The 18,316-nt window shown below is 36.4% G+C and overlaps 1 protein-coding gene across 4 annotated transcripts in view; it reads right to left on the bottom strand.

Moving 5' to 3' along the window:
• The window catches only part of Rpap3 (RNA polymerase II associated protein 3), a 35,555-nt gene extending 21,050 nt beyond the window's left edge, over positions 1-14,505 (bottom strand). Inside the window, exons 1-8 of one of the 4 annotated variants that reach the window (XM_026400651.2) lie at positions 14,431-14,505; positions 10,058-10,238; positions 9,170-9,310; positions 5,324-5,446; positions 4,521-4,648; positions 2,124-2,245; positions 1,396-1,466; positions 4-129 (exon numbers count right to left, since the gene is read on the bottom strand). In XM_026400651.2, coding sequence (XP_026256436.2) covers positions 4-129; positions 1,396-1,466; positions 2,124-2,245; positions 4,521-4,648; positions 5,324-5,446; positions 9,170-9,310; positions 10,058-10,207 — 861 coding nt within the window. In that variant the 5' untranslated portion in view covers positions 10,208-10,238; positions 14,431-14,505. The remainder of the gene's footprint in view (positions 1-3; positions 130-1,395; positions 1,467-2,123; positions 2,246-4,520; positions 4,649-5,323; positions 5,447-9,169; positions 9,311-10,057; positions 10,239-14,430) is intronic. The other 3 variants (XM_026400652.2, XM_026400654.2, XM_026400653.2) reach the window with 3 other exon arrangements.
• Between the last annotated feature and the right edge of the window lie 3,811 nt (positions 14,506-18,316).

Raw genomic sequence — 18,316 nt, 5'->3', positions numbered from 1 at the left:
TACCAGATCTTTTTCTGTAATGGCCTGCTGCTTCTTTTTCTTTTCTTCAATATGTTTTTTTTCTCCATCAGTTGATTCAGTCACTATAGCAGCTTCCTCTGGATATGAGTTTTCTTTGAATGTTAAAGCCTAGAAGACACAGCAGTCAGCTGAAGTAAAACAAATAATACAAAAAGCATACGTACTTGGTTTTAAAATGTAAATTATTCATATACATTAGAATATTCAAACAATTGACAAATATTTTCTACTTGAATTCTCTTTCTACTAATTAAAAAAGTATATATATACACATACACACTCATGTATCATGCTTCTTATTCCCAATTAAAATATATAGTGTCCACTAAAGATATTTTAAAGATATTTAAAATATTTGTTGAATAAATGGTTGAACAACTAAAGATAGTTGTTCAACTATTTATTCAACAAACATTTTCTGAATTTCTAAATAGGTCAAGCACTATTGTAGAGGACGTTTTCAAACACAAAGCAGTCAAGTAAGATCACATCAGCTGGGTACAGTGGCATGACTGTAATCTCAGTTACTCAGGACACTGAGTCAGAAGCATCACAAGTTTGAGGTCACCTTGGACAACTTACTGAAACCCTGGTACTAATAAAGTGGGGAGGCAGGCATAGCTCAATGGTATAATGCTTGCCCGGAGTGAACCAGGCCCTGGATTCAAACCCTAGTACTTGGGGGGATGGGGAGAATCCACCAAATTTTTCAAATTTAATATTCAATCATTACTTGACCTAAGACAATATACACAATAACACAGTTCACAATTATAATGAAGTTGACATATTTAACAGTAGATTTTATTTGTGATAAGTAATGGTAGTATTTAAAAGCAGATTTTCCCCAATCATTACCACTTTTTTCTCAATGTTTCAAAGATGGCAAAAACAACTGTAAGGTTGATTCAAAGGCAAACTGAAAGGAATTTGCAAATGCTCAATACTATAAAACATCAGTTGAATAATATTACAATTACTAATGTTACACTTAATAAACTATTTCCTGTTAAAAATTAGTATTATTTGCTAAGATATAAATTATAAAGCTGAAGTAACTTAAAATCAAAGAAATATGCAAAAGTTTAGCACAGAAATCAGAGCACACACCAAAAACAAAACAATTAGATTAAAAAATAATCCTGCCTTTTGGAAAAAAGTAAAGCAGTAGTTCTAAAGACCTCAGCCAGCTTTTAAAAGTGATGATCAAATATGGATCTTGAAATACCATTACACTGCCTCTAACTTGCAAATACATTTGATAAAACTCTATTAGTACAAAAAAAGAAGTTAATAGTAAAAAATCTATGCAAAAAAACTTTAATTTCATCAAATAAAGGTTATATATAATGCACTTAAATAGCTGTGATTTACCTGATTAATTTTCCTGAGTTCATTCATTGCTTCAAAGTTATTTGGTTCCAATTCTAATACTTTTTCATAATCTTAAGAAAGCAGAAGGTAAAAGAATTTTTTTAAAAACTATACAATAATTATTTTTGCCATGTAACACATAACTACCCTACAGCAAAAAGAAAAAAGAAAGCAGAACTAAGAAATATTAACATTAAGCTACTGGACTTTCTTCATTATTCCCTAGAATAGAAATTCTAACAGAACAAACCATCTTCCACCAGCTCCAAGAATATTTGCCATTATAAGATGTACAGCATTAAACCAAGAAGCAACAAAATCTATTAGATATCATCTTTATTCAGACTTTGTTATTTATATTATGCAAATCTATTTTTATGGACTATCAGAAGACTTAGAATTTACAAATAAACTAAAACATGTTAAGAGCCTTATATGCAATATCTCTTGCCTCATAACAACCAACAATCATCTATTTCCGGTAAGGAACTGAAAATCACAGAAGATGCTGGTCATATATGGTGTGACAGTACATGGTAGAATGAGAATTTGAACCAAACTCTGACTGATGACAAATAATGTTCTCTTTCCCAAAACAAGACACCTTTTAAATTACAAAAAGGGCTTTGTTCAAATATTTTATGGAAAGCTCTCTGTATAATTAACTGTAATTATTTAGCATTCTTTATTTAAGAGTTTTTAGATAATGACAACTTGAAAAATAATACCTTTTTTAGCATCCTCTAATTTTTGCAGAGCAAATCGAGCAGCACCTCGTCTAGCATAAGCCTTAGTATAACTTCTACTTAAGGCAATTGCTAAATTACAATCAGACTCAGCAACAGCAAATCTGCAATTTAAAAAATTAAAATAAATGAAGTTAATAAAAATCATTTATTAAACCAACACTTTCAAAGCCTGTGTCTGAAATCCCTAAAAAGGGTTTTCTTCACAATTAAACTCACATTTCCTGCCTCTTTTACTTAATTAAGACTATTTAAAAGCAGTAATTCTCTTTCCCTCCCTGACACAGAGTACTGGATGTTGAACCTCTGACTTACATTACTAGTCCTTTTTTCTTTTTTGTGGAGGGCATTTGAGGATTGAACCAAGGGCAACATACTGTTGAGCGACACCAGTCCTTTTTTTTTTTTTTAAGACATGTCTCACTAAATTACCAAGGCTGGCCTTAAACTTACAATCCTCTTACTTCAGCCTCCACAGAAGCTAGGATTATAGATACATGCCACTTCACCGGGCAAGAGCAATAATTCTTAGTGGTAAAACTTTAGTACCATACTCTTTTACCCAAGAAAACAAGAAGGTTCAATATTACCCCCTCTTCCCCCAGTATTTCACTGGACATCCTCAATGAAATTCCACAAGAAAAAAATACAAGGTAAGAAAACTGGGAAAGAGGGCTGGGATTGTGGCTTAGTAATAGAGTGCTTGCCTAGCATGTGTAAGGCACTGGGTTCAATCCTCAGCACCACATAAAAATAAATAAATAAAATAAAGGTATTGTGTCCATCTATAACTGAAAAATTTAAAAAAAAGAAAACTGGGAAGAAGGGGGGGAAAAACTGACAGTATTCTCAGATGATATGATTGACCACACAGAAAACTCAAAAAACAATCTAGAGACATTGCTAAAAATAATTTACCAAGGTGGCTGCTTAACTATAACCCACCACCACTACCAACAACAAGGAAACAACTAGCAAAGACATACAAGACACAAATGAAAATTTTAAGGTCATCTTCAAAGACATTAAAGAAGACTTAAGGCCAGAGACATAAACTCAGTAGCAGAGCACTTGCCTGCCTATTATGAGCCAGGCTCTGGGTTCAATGTGTGAAAAAACAGGAAGTCCAGTGGTCCATTATCATAATTAAGAATTTAGCCTTAATTGGATCCAGTTGTAGCCATTTTTCTTATAACCTGACCATTTGCCCACCCCAATTTTAAAATTTGCTAATCGCACAGATTGTACCCCAAGCTCCTTCTATCAAGGCGAAGAACAATGTGGCATTAAGGATAAAAGCAGGCAGACTGCCCACCCAGACATGCTTGCTGGCCATGTTCCAACAGCATGCCTTTCTGGCAGGAGTAAATGCTTGTCCACCCACTTTTGAGCATGTTTTTGCAAGCACTAAAAAAAAAAAAAAAAAAAAAAAAACCACACAATTCTAATCAAAATCCCAATTAGGATGTTTCAAGGAATTTGAGGCAATGATTCTAAAATTTAAACCACTGAGCAAGTCCAGGAATACCCAGGACATTGCTGAAGAATAAGAAAGGAGAATATAGCCTACACCAAACATCAAGACTTATAACAGTGTAATAATCAAAGGAACTATGGAATGGATACAGAAACAGAAAACAGACCAATGTAAAGAATAGAGATGAGCCAGGTGACAGTAGCACATGCCTATAATCCTATTGATTTGGGAGGCTGAAGCAGAAGGATTACAAGTTCAAAGATGGCTTTTGCAACTTAGCGATACCCTGTCTCAAAATTTTAAAAATATATAAAGGGGATGTAGCTCAGTGGTTAAGCACCCTGGGTTCAATCCCCAATGCCAGGGGGAAAAAAAAGAATGTCTTTCTTCATGGTATTTGTCTTTTAAAAAATTCTTGTGACAGCCCAGTATCCTGCATAAGACAATAACACATTTTATGTTCCTCCACATTAAATATGTCCTTAAAGAATATGATTTAAAGATAGATAAATGTTGGAACATGTTTTAAGTTTATCATAATAAAAGTTCTCTGGATTAAATATAGATAATTAATTTCCCTCTATTTGAAAAACTACTTATCAAACATTGTCACCCAATCAATTTTTTTTTCTTTTATGAATTAGGTAAAGAACATCATTACTCAACTTTTAGAGAACCATCTTAGTAAAGTTAGCAATAGGAGCATGTTTAGAGCACCCAGATATTTACAATGGTATAAAGTAAGTCAGTAAAAGAGAGTAAAAACCTAAGAGTTCACAGTAGAAAAGAAACATAACAGATGTACAATCTGTCCTATACAATTTACTGTGAAAGACTTTAAAAAAAAAAATCAGTCTCCACATACACATAAGCCATTCACACACTTTATGGAAAGTCCTTACTTTTTCAATCTGAAGTATGCTGATGCTCTATTTGTTGGCAACACAGGATTATATGGATCAGCATCCATGCCTTTTGTGTAGCATTCAATTGCTTCATCATATTTCCCTTGTTTGAAGTATTTATTGCCCTAAAAGAAAAAATTAAGCAAAATGTTCTTTGTATGAGTGCATTCACTATATAGTCATTGTATGGCAACCCAAGAGCCATGGCAGAAAAACAAGTATACTTTTACTGACAGTATCGATCCAAAGAAACTAACAAAAGAAAGGCATGAGAATTTAATCTGAAAAGAATTCCACCACTTTGAAAAGCAATATTACCAGTTTTACAGAAATTAGGCATCTCTCAGAGGGATTTTGACACTGCAAAAATTAAACAAAGATGGCTATGAAATGGAGGAGTAATATAATATTTATGCTGAGAATCACACACTGACTTCAAGTTATTTCTGCCTACTACTATGAACCATGTTACAACTTCTGATAAGATCCAAGCACTTTCTATACAATTCATTTATTGCTTACAACAATCCTTTGAAGTTTAATTAAAATGTTAATCTCACTGTACAGTTGAGAAAACTGAGGTAGAAGCAGTTCAAAGAGCTTGTCATAGATCTAACAAAGTAATTAATCTGGATCTAGGGGTATGTACTCCTAACCATTATGCACATTGCCTCCCAACAAGGATCTAGCCAATAACAATTTGAAGTTAGAACAAAATCCCTTAGCATGTCAAAGTTTTAGAATTCACATGATTTACTACTTAACTTGCTTAACTGAAGGAACCTATAGTTAAAACATACCTTTTCTTTTAGAGCAAGAGCCTTTTGTGCATCTACATGAATCCCATCCTCTTCTGACTCTGATTCTTGAGACACAGAATCATGGGTGGTATCTTCTTTATCAAGCTCATCAAGGATACTGTCCTTAAATTGTAAGGAGGAGAAAAGTGCTCATAACTGCACATCCACTAGGGGAAATAAATTATCCTTAACAGAACTTAACTTATTACAATATAAAGACCTAATAGGCCTCTAAAAGCAGCAATATGAATAACCTCTCATGTCACATTATACCCAGAGAAAAAGGTGCCCATGTTTAGAAAATCAAGATCCAAAAAGAATCTGACTTTTAATTCATAAAGCTAAGTCAACAGAATCTACAAATTATCCCTAAGTCACAAACTATACACAGTGAGATATTATCACTTAACATAAAAGAAGTCTCAGGTAACTCTAAACTAATGTACATAACACCCAATAGCAGAGAAAAAGAGTTAAAAAAAATTCCTATTTTACAACAACAAAAACCACTTTTAGAGCACAATTAACTCCTGACCCTCATAACAACCTGAGGTAAAATCAATTAGCCATGTTTTTCATTTAAGGGAATAAAACACAAGATACTCAAAGTCACTCAGCTAATAAATGACTTGAGTAGAGATCTGAATTCAGGCTGCCTGCCTCCTCCAGATCTCACTCCCTATGTTACACAGTTTACCTATGTATTCCAAATATAGTTAACTCTACCAAAGCAAGTATAATTATACACTCTTTTTTATGGTAATAAATAACTTCAAAGACTCCCCCAGGATTTTTCAAAATCACATTTTTATCATTTATGCTAAAAGAATAATTCTACTAAAATATTTTTAAATAATTTTACTTTTATTTGACATATCATAAATGTACATATTTATGGGGTACAGTGTAATATTTCAATACAAGTATGTGTAATGACCCAATTGGACTACATAGTATAATACTCCAAACAATCGTAAGATATCTTAAATTAATAAGCATTAAAGTTCATTTAAGCAAACTTGTTAACCATTATATAAACAAAATCCTGTTTCCATCTAACACACATATTATTTAATTATATATGTAAAAAAATACATTGTCAATAAATTGAAAAGCAAAATCAATGCTTGGTTTCATTGAAAGAACATTAAAACAGATTAAAATTCAGCTGTATTTTAGCATGAAGATTCTAGAAATAACATCAGCCTACTGACACTGTAGCCAAGATTACCCAACTCTGCAATGATGATATGTAGAAAACAAAATTGCAGCAGGACACTAAAGCAGCATCTCAGATATAAACTAGAACAGAAGGGTAATCACCTAAATATTGTATAGATTCACTAAAATGACACTGCAAACAATGCAGTACAATCACAATGGCATTGTCCACACACAGCAAAAGCTTATTCAAAACGTTAAATAAGTAAATGACTGTGGAAAACATCTCTGTAAGAAGATGCCTTTCAAGAAAGAGCATTATATGAAGACACTGACTTATGAAAAGGAACCAGCTATATAATAAAGGGCAAAGTGACATAGATTATATGTCACTGAGAAAAAAATCATATGTTTAGAAAATGTTGTTCCCAACAGTAATAAATTCAAGATCCAAAATTATATTTCTCTTTTATTTGGACAATACTGAAACAGATGGCAAAGTAGTTAATTAAGAGTAATTAACAAATTTATGGGTCAATAAGTCTTGATTTCATTAACAAAAATACAACACAACTAATTTAGAAAACAGTTCAGCAATATCTTCTAAAGTTAAATAAATGTATAAACTATAAATGAGCAAATCCCCTCTTGGGTGCTTATCTCCATAAAATGAACCGTACTAGAATGCTCATAGTTCATTAATATAAAATGGCTCCAAACTGGAAACCCAAATGTGTCTCAACAGCATGGACAAACAGTAAAATATCCACAAAACAGAATTCAGATCAACAACGTAAAAGAATAAACTACTACTCATAATATGGATCAATATCAGAAAATGCAAAAGCAGCCAAACACACGAGTGCATACTGTATACTATATTTATATCAAATTCCAAAACTGGCAAAACTAACCTACAATATGAGAATATATCTGAAGAGCTTTTGAGAGGTTATCAACTGACAAGGTGGCTTCTGGGATGCTAGAAATGTTTCTCTCTCTCTCTCTCTCTCTCTCTCTCTCTCTCTCTCTCTCTTTCTCTCTCGCTGATTCACATGTGTATACAGAAGTAAAAATTCAGGAGGCTAGCTGGACACAGTGGCACAGGCCTATAATCCCAGCAGCTCTATAATCCAAGTTGCTGAGGCTACTGCTGAGCCAGCCCTAAGCAACTCAGCAAGACCCTGTCTCTAAATAAAATATTAAAAAGGGCTGGAGATGTGAATCAGTGATTAAGTGTCCCTGGGTTCAATCTCCAGTACCAAAAAATTTTTAAAATTCAGGAGGCTATACATACTGATTTAAGGAATTCATGTATATTATACCTCAGTAAAAAAAATTAAGCCAAAAAGTACTGAAAAAATAATAAGCATAAGAACAAAAACTGTCATTGTCTCTGGGGGTATGGTAAAAAAAGAAAATGGGATAGGGAAGGAGCACATTTATAGCTTCATCAGTACTGAGGAAATTATCTTTTAGATGGTGAGCTCATATATTCTTTTTTTTTATGCTTCAGAACATGACATAATAATCAAGTATCACATAATAAACACCAAAAAGGAATGTATTTTTGGTTATCACATACTTCCCTTCCACACATGCCTCCAACCAAATCAACCCTTAAAGTGAGTAAGAGTCCAGAATAAGGTGGACCAACCAATAGTTTTCCTTTCACAGACTGACATGACTGTGGCTACTTGGAGCTCTGAGCAGAAGATTCTTAGGTAGAGTATACACTTGTAGTAATTCTCAACTACACTGTGTGTTATGTGTTGGAGATGGGAGGCACATATAACCCACTCAGGATTAGAAGGGTGAAATATACCTTTTGGGGATTAGATTTTATTGTCACACAACCTCAGCTCTAAATCTAGACACAAAGGCATCTCTCAGCAGTGTTCTACAGGTCCTTCAGTATATTAAAAAAAGGTATTGTCAGAGTCATTCTTTTCTGGAAGTATCACTAGCTTAGAATCCTGGCTGTTCAGAAGTTAGAGATGGCAGGAAGAATGGGTAGCTGGTCTAACTATAAAGAAGTAAGTATATAAGGAGATCTCTGTGGTGGTATTTCTGTACCTTAGTTGCAATGGAGGCCACCTAGATCTAAACACAATAAAATGTCACAGAACTATATACACGTTATACCAATGTTGATTTCCTGGTTTTGATTCTGTATTTATATGTGGTTAATAAAATGTAACTAGTGAAAAAAACTGAGTGAAGAATACAGTGGGCCTCTACATGCTTTTTTTTTTTTTCTTAAAGAGAGAGAGAGAATTTTTTTAATATTTATTTTTAGTTTACAGTGGACACACATCTTTATTTTATTTTTATGTGGTGCTGAGGATCGAACCCAGCACCCCGCGCATGCCAGGTGAGTGCGCTACCGCTTGAGCCACATCCCCAGCCCAACATGCTATTTTTGCAAAAAGATAAAACACAAAAAAAGAAAAGAATCCTGGCTGTTTTAGTCACCATTCACTAAAGGAGGATTAGAAAAGAAAAAATTAATCTACATAACTAAAAAGACTTATAATTAAATTTTTATTCCCACATAAAAGAATCTATAATAGAAGACAAAAGCCACAAGGACTCTTTATTTTTTTTTATTTAATCTGTAACTGTTAGCTAACTCCAACAAGATTTTATTCAGATATCAAGAAGCACTTGATTAGATTAACTTACCACATCAAGTTTTGCCCATGCCTCATAATCATAAGATTTTATCCTATTTTTTGTGTTTTCCTCCTTGGTTTTTTTAGAAGACTCTTTAGCTTTGCCTTTCTTCTTTTTCCTAAAATTCCCATTTCGAATAGGAGGTAAATTCTAGGGAGAAAAATAAGTTTTAAACACAGCTAGCAATATATAAAATTCTCATTAAATGATATTTTCATGTAAGAAGTAATTTTTCTATTTAATTTTCAAGTGCTTCAATATACCAATTTACCATCTTTACTTATAATGATAATTATGCTTGAAAAGTTTAATTCATCCTATGATGAATGTTGAACATTGTTCAGTCACAAGTAAAGTATTATTACCTGAATATCCTAATTATACCTTAATTTATAATCCTAGATTCAGACTTCAAAAACTATCTGATCTCCAGGCTTAGGACATTAAATGAGCAGTCATTCAAAGGCAAACTGAAGTCTTTCCACCTCATTATATGCAATATTAAAAAAACCTAATATATTTAAATACGTTGTCTTAAGAAAACTATCTAGGTAATATCTGCATTTCTATGCCAATAATGTATACTAATATGTCATTAAGTAGGTAACCTATATGTCATTTTCATATGTGTACACACCTATCCCTACATATTTTATGATGCTATTTCTTTAAGTATTATCAAATGGTCATCCTTTCAGTCACTATTCACTAAGATTTAAAATATTACAGTAATACAATTACAAATACTTTTTAAAAAACACAGAATTTCTCAAAGAAAATGTTGATAATGAAGCAAATCACTTCAATTTCAGTATTTTCACAAAACATTTTTAAAAGCCATGCTTTATTTGAAAAATAAAGTTTTAGCAGATACCAAATTAGGAATTCTTACTTTACCTCTTCAAGAATACCACTCTGTCTTCTTAGTTCCATATCCTTTTGTTTAATGTCTTTTTCCCAGTTTTCTAAATCCCTCATAAAGTCTTGTAATTCTTCTGCATTTTGTTTCACTTGCAGTTGTAATTCAATTGCTTTATTGGAAGTCATTATGGCCTGTACAGCTTTGAACAACCAACTTCTGAGAAGAATTAAATAATACATTATGACAGTTGCACCTCAACTTATAATAGGATGATATCCCCACACCCATTATGAATTGAAAATACTGTTAAATCAAATGTACTTCACCCTCTAAATTCCAAGTTTTCAATTTTGCAAATATTTCTAGGAAACTGACACAAGTATATTAAAATAAGTTGGAAATCATAATCAGAAGAGCTTAGATGTCCTTTGTATGTTTTTATGTATATTTTTTCAAACTCTAATCATTCCCCTATTTTCTCTGAAAACAGAACTCTGAAAAAATAGAATTTCACAAAAATTGTTGCTCAATTTAACTTTTTTTTTTAAATAGTTATTCCACATCTGCAATGGTGGAACTTCATAGGTTAATAAACCTAACCTACCAAAGTAGCTTAGCAACACAGTACATTAATAAGTATCAATTCTTTACCCTCCTGGTGATTGTTTACTCTCCTGGTTGTTCACTGATCTGATACTATGGCGGAGTGGAAGTTACAGCTCACTGTCACCACCCAGTATCACCATATTGTACCACATATGCCACACCATTAAAAAAAAAATTCAAACTATGCATATTCCTTCATTTACATTATAAAGTTAAGAAATCCTAAGTCAAACCATCATAAATTGGGGACTCTATTTCGTTTATTCTTCTAAAACCTGACTAGTTCATGATTATCCACTATTTCATAAATGACCAACATACATGGACAGAAAACAGTCTAAAGAGATGTTGAATAAAATATCAGTATAACATTTTTAAATAATGTATCAACTGTTTCATAAATAAAAGAGAAGTTTGGTCATCCTTAAACAACAATGAAAGGTGATGGGGGTGGGGGGAATCACTGAAATTAGCAAGTAGCCCATGGTAGCATACTAGCTACTGATCTCCAGGTTCTAATTATATCTCAATTATTTCCTTTACACCTTTTTCTTCCAACATTTACTGCACTTCTACTATGTGACAAATCCCACATGGAGATTTAAGGATGTAAAATCAAGCACAAAAAGGTGTCTTTGTCTAGTGAAGGGGGAAAAAAATCAAAGTACTAAGTAACAAAATACTATGTTAGACAGGAATTCTCAACCATGGGACTAGAAAATTCATTGTCATGAGGGTACTGTTCATCATAAAAAGGCTGGCAACATCCCTGCCCTCTGGATTGTTTCCAGACACTGCCAAAGGCCCACAGGAGGCAAAAATAACCTCTATGGTGAACCATGTACAGATGTTATGGATGGTTAAAAATCAGATGGTAAGCTGAAGCTGGGCACCATGGCACATGCCTATAATCCCAGCGGTATGGAAAGTTAAGGCAGGATTGCATGTTCAAAGGTAGCCCCAGAAACTTAGTAAGGCCCTAAGCAACAGAGAAAGACACTATCTACATAAAATATGTAAAGAAAAAGGGATGGGGATGTGGCACAGTGGTTAAGAACCTCTTGGTTTCAAACCCTGATACCAAAACACACACACACACACACACACACACACACACACACACACACACAGATGGCAGGCTGATAAAGTCAAGACAGGAGTCTTGTCCAGAGGCTTTAAAACTTTATCTGTTTCATAAAGGTCCAGTCAAGCAGCTAACAGGGAGGAATAGGATAGCAGAGTAAGGAACTATGAGGGACAAGGAAGGTTAAAGAGGTAAATATAGAAAAGATCTTGAAATGCCAGGCCATGAGATCTCACCTATATTCTGAAAGCCCCATGAAGGTACTAAGATGGTAAAACAAAAAAGAATTGATGACTGTTTAGATTGGAAAACTGGGGAGGAAAGAAGATTCAAATGTCCTACATTTCTGGCTTGGGAGTCATTTTGAGTTAGAAAACACAATTTTTTTTTTTTAAGTTCTAGATGGACACAATATATTCATTTATTTATTTATATGTGGTACTAAGAATTGAACCCTGTGCCTCACATGTGTGAGGTAAGCGCTTTACCACTGAGCTACAGCCTGTGTTAGACCAGGACACAAAGAAAAGACCACCAACTCCAACTAAAATCAAAGTAAAGAAAGCTTATAATTTCAACTGGCCGGGCTGCCTCTCCTGAAAATCATGGGAACAGAAGACAGCCCCCACAGCTCTCTAGGAGTACAGCTTTATAGCACAGAAAGTTACACAAAGGGGGGTTTGAGAACTTACAGATAACAAAATTTTGACAAACATAGCACAAAGGCTAGTTAATATTTTAGCTGGCATCAACATCAGAATTTATGAGGGTCATTAGAGCTTCAGAGAAGGCTGTTATCCGGTCATGGGTGAGTTGAAGGCACAGGCAGGCATTCCAAGCAAGTTTAGAAATCACAATAATTTATAGTAAAGCCGAAATTAGCTTTTCATGCCTTTGTTGCGAGATGGCTCCCAATCTTAAGAGGGAATTAGGCTGAGTTTTTCATCAGACCAGAATACACAATTTTCAAAAAAGAAAAGGGATTTCCGAATTGGAGGGCCAATGGCCCCCAAGATTATTTCAGTTTGACATATGCTAATTTTGAGTGCTCAAAGGATATCAAAAGAAAATACACAGTAGATATGAGCCAGGCGAGGTGGCACACGCCTGTAATCCCAGTGGTGCAGGAAGCTGAGACAGGAGGATCATTAGTTCAAAGGCAGTTTCAGCAACTTAGGCACTAACCTTGTCTCTAAATAAAATACAAAATAGGGCTGGGGTGTGGCTCAGTGGTTGAGTACCCCTGAGTTTAATCACTGGTATTAATGAAAGAAAGAAAGAAAAATCCAGTAGATAGCAATAAAGCACTAGGGATAAATATGGATGTCACCAGCACAAAGGTGAAAACTAGAATTATAGATTTGAACACATTTAGCCACTGTGACAACCAGGAGATTGGGAGGAGACTGTTCCCTAAGGAACAGAGAAAGAAGTGACAACATAGGAAAACCAGGTAGAGCACCTGGAGAGCTGGGAGGAAAATAGTACCGTCACAGAAGACCAAAGAAAATAAGCTCAAGAAAATGGAAGAGATCAGCAGTGCCCAATGTACAAAAGGCATACAGAAAAAAAGAGAGTACATTACAGTTAGTTGTATAAAATTGCTGAGAATTTTTTTTTAAGAGAGAGGGAGAGGGAGAGAGGGAGAGACGGAGAGAGAGAGAATTTTTAATATTTATTTTTTAGTTCTCGGCGGACACAACATCTTTGTTGGTATGTGGTGCTGAGGATCGAACCCGGGCCGCACGCATGCCAGGCGAGCTCGCTACCGCTTGAGCCACATCCCCAGCCCCTAAAATTGCTGAGAATTTTAATGGGATTTTTAAAGGGTGGAAATGAGTTAAATAAATGATTATTGGGGGCTAGAGTAAATTTGCCTTTAATGAAGAACTGCTCTTAAGTACCATCCGGGCACTGGAAGTACAAGGAACAAGAACACAAAGGAGAGAGGATGAGTGATAGGCAAAGTCTTCCAAAAGGTGGAGGGAGAGTCAAAACTTAAGGGGCAGGAGAAGGAACTAAGGTTGGAGAAAGAAAAAGGGATTGGAAAGGAATTTAGAACACTTAAAAAATATTTCACTTTATAGGGAAAGAGGAAGAATTACAGATTCAGATGGGTCATCTGACCCTAGCCTCAACAACTAAACTAAGCCTAAACTTTCAAGTAGCGTCCATGTTTGGTTATACAGGTGCACCTCACTCAAAGCAAACTAGTACAATATTTTGCTAGGGACTCAAAAAATGTCAAGCGCAGCAAGCCCCTGAGATACTGTAGAGGGGAGGCCCATCCGCCCTTGCTGCTCCCGCAGGCACAACTGCTCATACCGAACCTGCGGCGGAGCTGGGTTCCAGCAGGCAACCAGAAACTTCCAGGTATCACTTTCACACATAGTAACTGGGCGAACCCTGCCAAAAGAGGTCTGGCCCCTCCGTGGTCTGGTCAGGAGGATGACCCTGACATTCCGACCCCTGCAAATCTCCCAATGCCGGGGCGGGGCTGGGCAGGACCCCGCAGAAAAACGGAACGCCCATCCCGGGTCTCGCGCAAGGAGCCCCTCCCGGGAACGCGCTCCCAGGGACGCCGCTACCCCGGACACCGCCGCGCCGCCCCTACACCGCGCGGCGGTCGCCCGCTTCGCCTCGCCCAGACCCACAGCGCGCCCCTCCTCGCGCTAGGAGATTCCAGAGGGTCCCGCGGTGACAGCAGTGCCCGCTCACCTGCCAGGCCGTCCTCACCTAATAGCAGCCGCTCAGACGCGCCGCCACTCGCGCCGCCCCGCGCGCCGCCCCGCCTCCCTGGACCTTCCCACAAGGCCCCGCGGGCCCTCGCCCCGCCCCCGGGGCCTGGCCGGAGCGTGCGCAGAAGTCAGGTCCCCGACCTGACGCCCGGGGGCAGACGGGTTGGGGATTGATGGTATGTAAAAGTGAAGTCTGGCCTTTTGCGTCCTTCCAGTGTGACTGAACTAAACACGAGAGAATCTCCAAACTGCAGAGTCATCCTGACCTAATCCAATCCCAAAACAATAAAGCCTTAAACATTTCCTTGGACCTCCCTCAATTGTAGCCCTAGTATTTGCCTTGCTTTTGTCTAACGTTATGTCATGACAATCATGAGAAAGTTACTGTCTCTGTACCGTGAACGGACCGACGTAAACTGGTAACCCTAGCAGCATCCTGGGGTTTGCGTTTTCCTCTAAGCTGTGTGTCAGCATCCTCTAGGATGTGTGTCAGTATTAAGGTCTGTCTTTATGCTCTGGCTAAGAAGAAATATGAAGCTTTTAACACTTTTCGCTTCTGCTTCCTTTGTGAATAAGCCATTTTTCACTGCCATGCTAACTCTAGAGTTGTAAAATAAATCAAAAATAATTTTTGGAAGTCCACACAAACAAGCCAGTCCCCCGGCGTCTGTGATCCCAGCTACTTGGGAGGCTGAGGCAGGACGATTGCAAATTGGAGACCAGCCTGGGGAAAATTAGTGAAACTCTGCTTCAAAATAGAAAAAGTTGGGGATGAAGCTCAGGTAGAACGCTTGCCTAAGGTGTTCCAGACCCTAGATTCAACGCCTACTATGGAGGGAAAGGGCAGGATTAGAAGGCCACAAAAAAGTCACAATCAAAACAAACTTTCAAATTGAATCAGCTCTCTGATCTCAAACATTATCCCCAAGATTCAGATCAGTGATTCTTAAGCTTTATTAAACATTGTAATCACTTAGGGACCGACAGATGGATGGATGGATGGGTGGATGAATAGATAGACCAACCCACCGACCTATATAGATATCCCCCCACCTCTCTCTCTCTCTCACACACACACACACACACACACACACACACACACACACCACAACACATTGATGAATTCTATCCCAGAGGTTTTGATTTAGTCTGGAATGTACCCTCAGCATCACAGATTTTTAAAGCATGGCATATTGCTGTGCCATTTAGGCTAGGAAACATTAACCCAGGACCTGGTCAATAAAAAAACCTCCTTAGGGTCCTCCCTCACAAGGTCACCTGTTTCATGTTGTTTAATTGTTGGGTATCTTTGTATTTTAAAGTTTTAGTAGTCAGATCATTGAATGCATTACCAAAATATTTACTAATGGAATGATTTTGTTGTTGTGTTTGGAGATAGATAAGTAACAAAACGATATATACTATTTATCTATAACAAAACGATATATACTATTAACAGATCATACTGTATTTTAAAACTAGAAATAAATCAGTTTAAAGCAGATATAGATTTATTAATGTTCTTAACAAAGCAATTACCTTCTCTTTATTAATCCTTGCAAAGTTGAGAAGAGAGAAAAGAGGACCAACTACCTGTTTTAGTAAAACTTCATGGGACTCTTAGGTGATGAAACCTCTCTTTTTCTTCTTCTCCCTTTCTTTTCACATACTATTAAAAGGGAGAAAAGTTAACTAAATGGTTTTGATGCAAAATAGCCATCATTACCAACTTCTGAGGCTCCCAAAGTGGGGAGGTTGTCTATAATGGCAGCCTTCTCCCCTGTGAATTCAGACATGGGCCTTCTTCTTTTATTTATTTATTTTTACCAAGAATAAACCCCAGTCCTCTCAAATGAAGTTACTGTTAATAACTGAACAGCCACTTTCAAAGAGACAGTCTCTTTATGAGATTTACATGTTGAAATCAAATCGTCAGTGGAAATAAACATAAATGTTGATTATTGCAACAGTAAAATGCAGCAATTAATGATGGTGAATTGTTAATTTTATGCCAAAAATAATTATTAAACTCTTTCAAATAGTTTACTATGGGAAGGTCCTGATAGGTAATATAAATCTTCAGAAGAGGGTATTAGCTAAGTAACTTTAGGAAGAAAATTTATGTACCTTGACACTTCCTATTACAGAAATAGTATATATCGTTTTGGGGGTTTTTTGTTTTTTGTTTTTGCATATGACAGAAGACCAAAATAAAGGTGGTTTAAACATAACAGAAGATTATTTCTGTCTTATATAAGACTGAATATAAGCAGTGCAGGACTGGTATGATAATCCAGTGTTAGGTTCAGGCTCCTAATACCTTCCTGCTCTACCATCTTCAATTATGATACAATATGGCTGCTCAAGCTCCAGCAATCTTATCTGAAATCAAGTCAGCAGGAAAAGGACAAAAACAAGAAAATTGTGTTTCCTGTTCTTTAAGATATGCCTCCTCTTACATGCCATTGACCAGGACTTAGGCACATGGCCCCTCCTGGCTACAAGAGAAGCTGAGTTTTTATTCTTGGAAATCATGTGCTCTTGTAAAAACTGGGAATTCCACGAAGAAGGAAGAAAAGGAGGAGATCAGGTATTGAGGGGCAACCAGCAGCCTCTGTCACAAGCCTTAATAAGTATTCTTTAAAAGAATAATGAATGAAGCCAGGAGTGATGGTTCATACCTGTAATCCCAGCTACTCGCTAGGCAGGAGGATAGCAAGCTCAAGACAAGCTTCAGCAACGTAGTGAGATTCTGTCTCAAAATAAAAATAAAAAGAGCTGGGTATGTAGCTCAGTAATAGAGTGCCCCTGAGCTCAATACACAGTACCACAAATAAAAAGTAATAGTGAATGAATAAGTAGATTCTGCTAGAAATCCAGCTCACTACAACATGAGGAAAAGGTTGGATTTTGAAATCCTAATTTGCTACTTAATAAGAAAGTGACTTAATCTGAATCTCAAATGTCTAAGTAAAATTACAATGGTAAAGATAAAAATACCTACCAAATGTACATAAAATGTACATTAATGGACTATTTAGCACAACTTGGGACATGGTAAGAGATTAACAAATGTTAGTTTCTACCTCTCTGTCTTGCAAAGCTAAGGTCCAGACCCTGGGGTACAGTACTCTCTCCTACATTTTTGTTTCTCTGCCTCCTATTTATCTATCTGGAAGACCCCTGAAGAGGTCAGTAAGGAGTAACAAGTACTGACATTGGTAGATGAAGATTAAGACTAATCACAGGGAAGAGGAATTGCCTCTCCTAGTAAAAAAAATGAAATCTGTATAATAAGTGAGACAAGTAAGAATGATGAGCTGAGTGTGATGGTGTACTGAAGCAGGAGGATCACTTGAGCCCACAAGTTCAAGACCAGCCTGGACAACATAGGGAAACTCAGTCTCAAAAAACAAAACCACAACAACATAAAGAATGATGAAAAGAATAGCCGGCACATTATTTTACATTCCTTACCCTACAACAGTGGTACTATTATCCCAATATTACTGATAAGGATACTGATTGAATAAGAAAGTTACCCATGTAACCAGCAAGTAACTGACTAGATCAGAGGTTGCACCTAGACTATGTACTCCTGACCCCTTGTCCTGTCCACTGAACTGTGAACACCACAGGATAGGATAGAACAAGTTCCTGTTTGATTTGTCTGAGCTCTCAAATTTGCTATAGGTTCCCTTCTTGGCTGGTTTCTTCCTAGAATTGTGTCCTAAATAATCCGACAACAGGTGAGAATTCTTTTTACTATCTCTCAGTTTGGTCAACCTCTGCAGTCACAGAAGCTGCATCCAGGATGTCCTTCTGTTCTCTGTATCTGTGATAGAGGGGGCTGGTTACTGGTACTG

This window comes from Urocitellus parryii, chromosome 5, assembly GCF_045843805.1.
Source record: "Urocitellus parryii isolate mUroPar1 chromosome 5, mUroPar1.hap1, whole genome shotgun sequence".
Classification (NCBI taxonomy): domain Eukaryota; kingdom Metazoa; phylum Chordata; class Mammalia; order Rodentia; family Sciuridae; genus Urocitellus; species Urocitellus parryii.
This window is presented reverse-complemented; position numbering and strand designations above follow the sequence as displayed.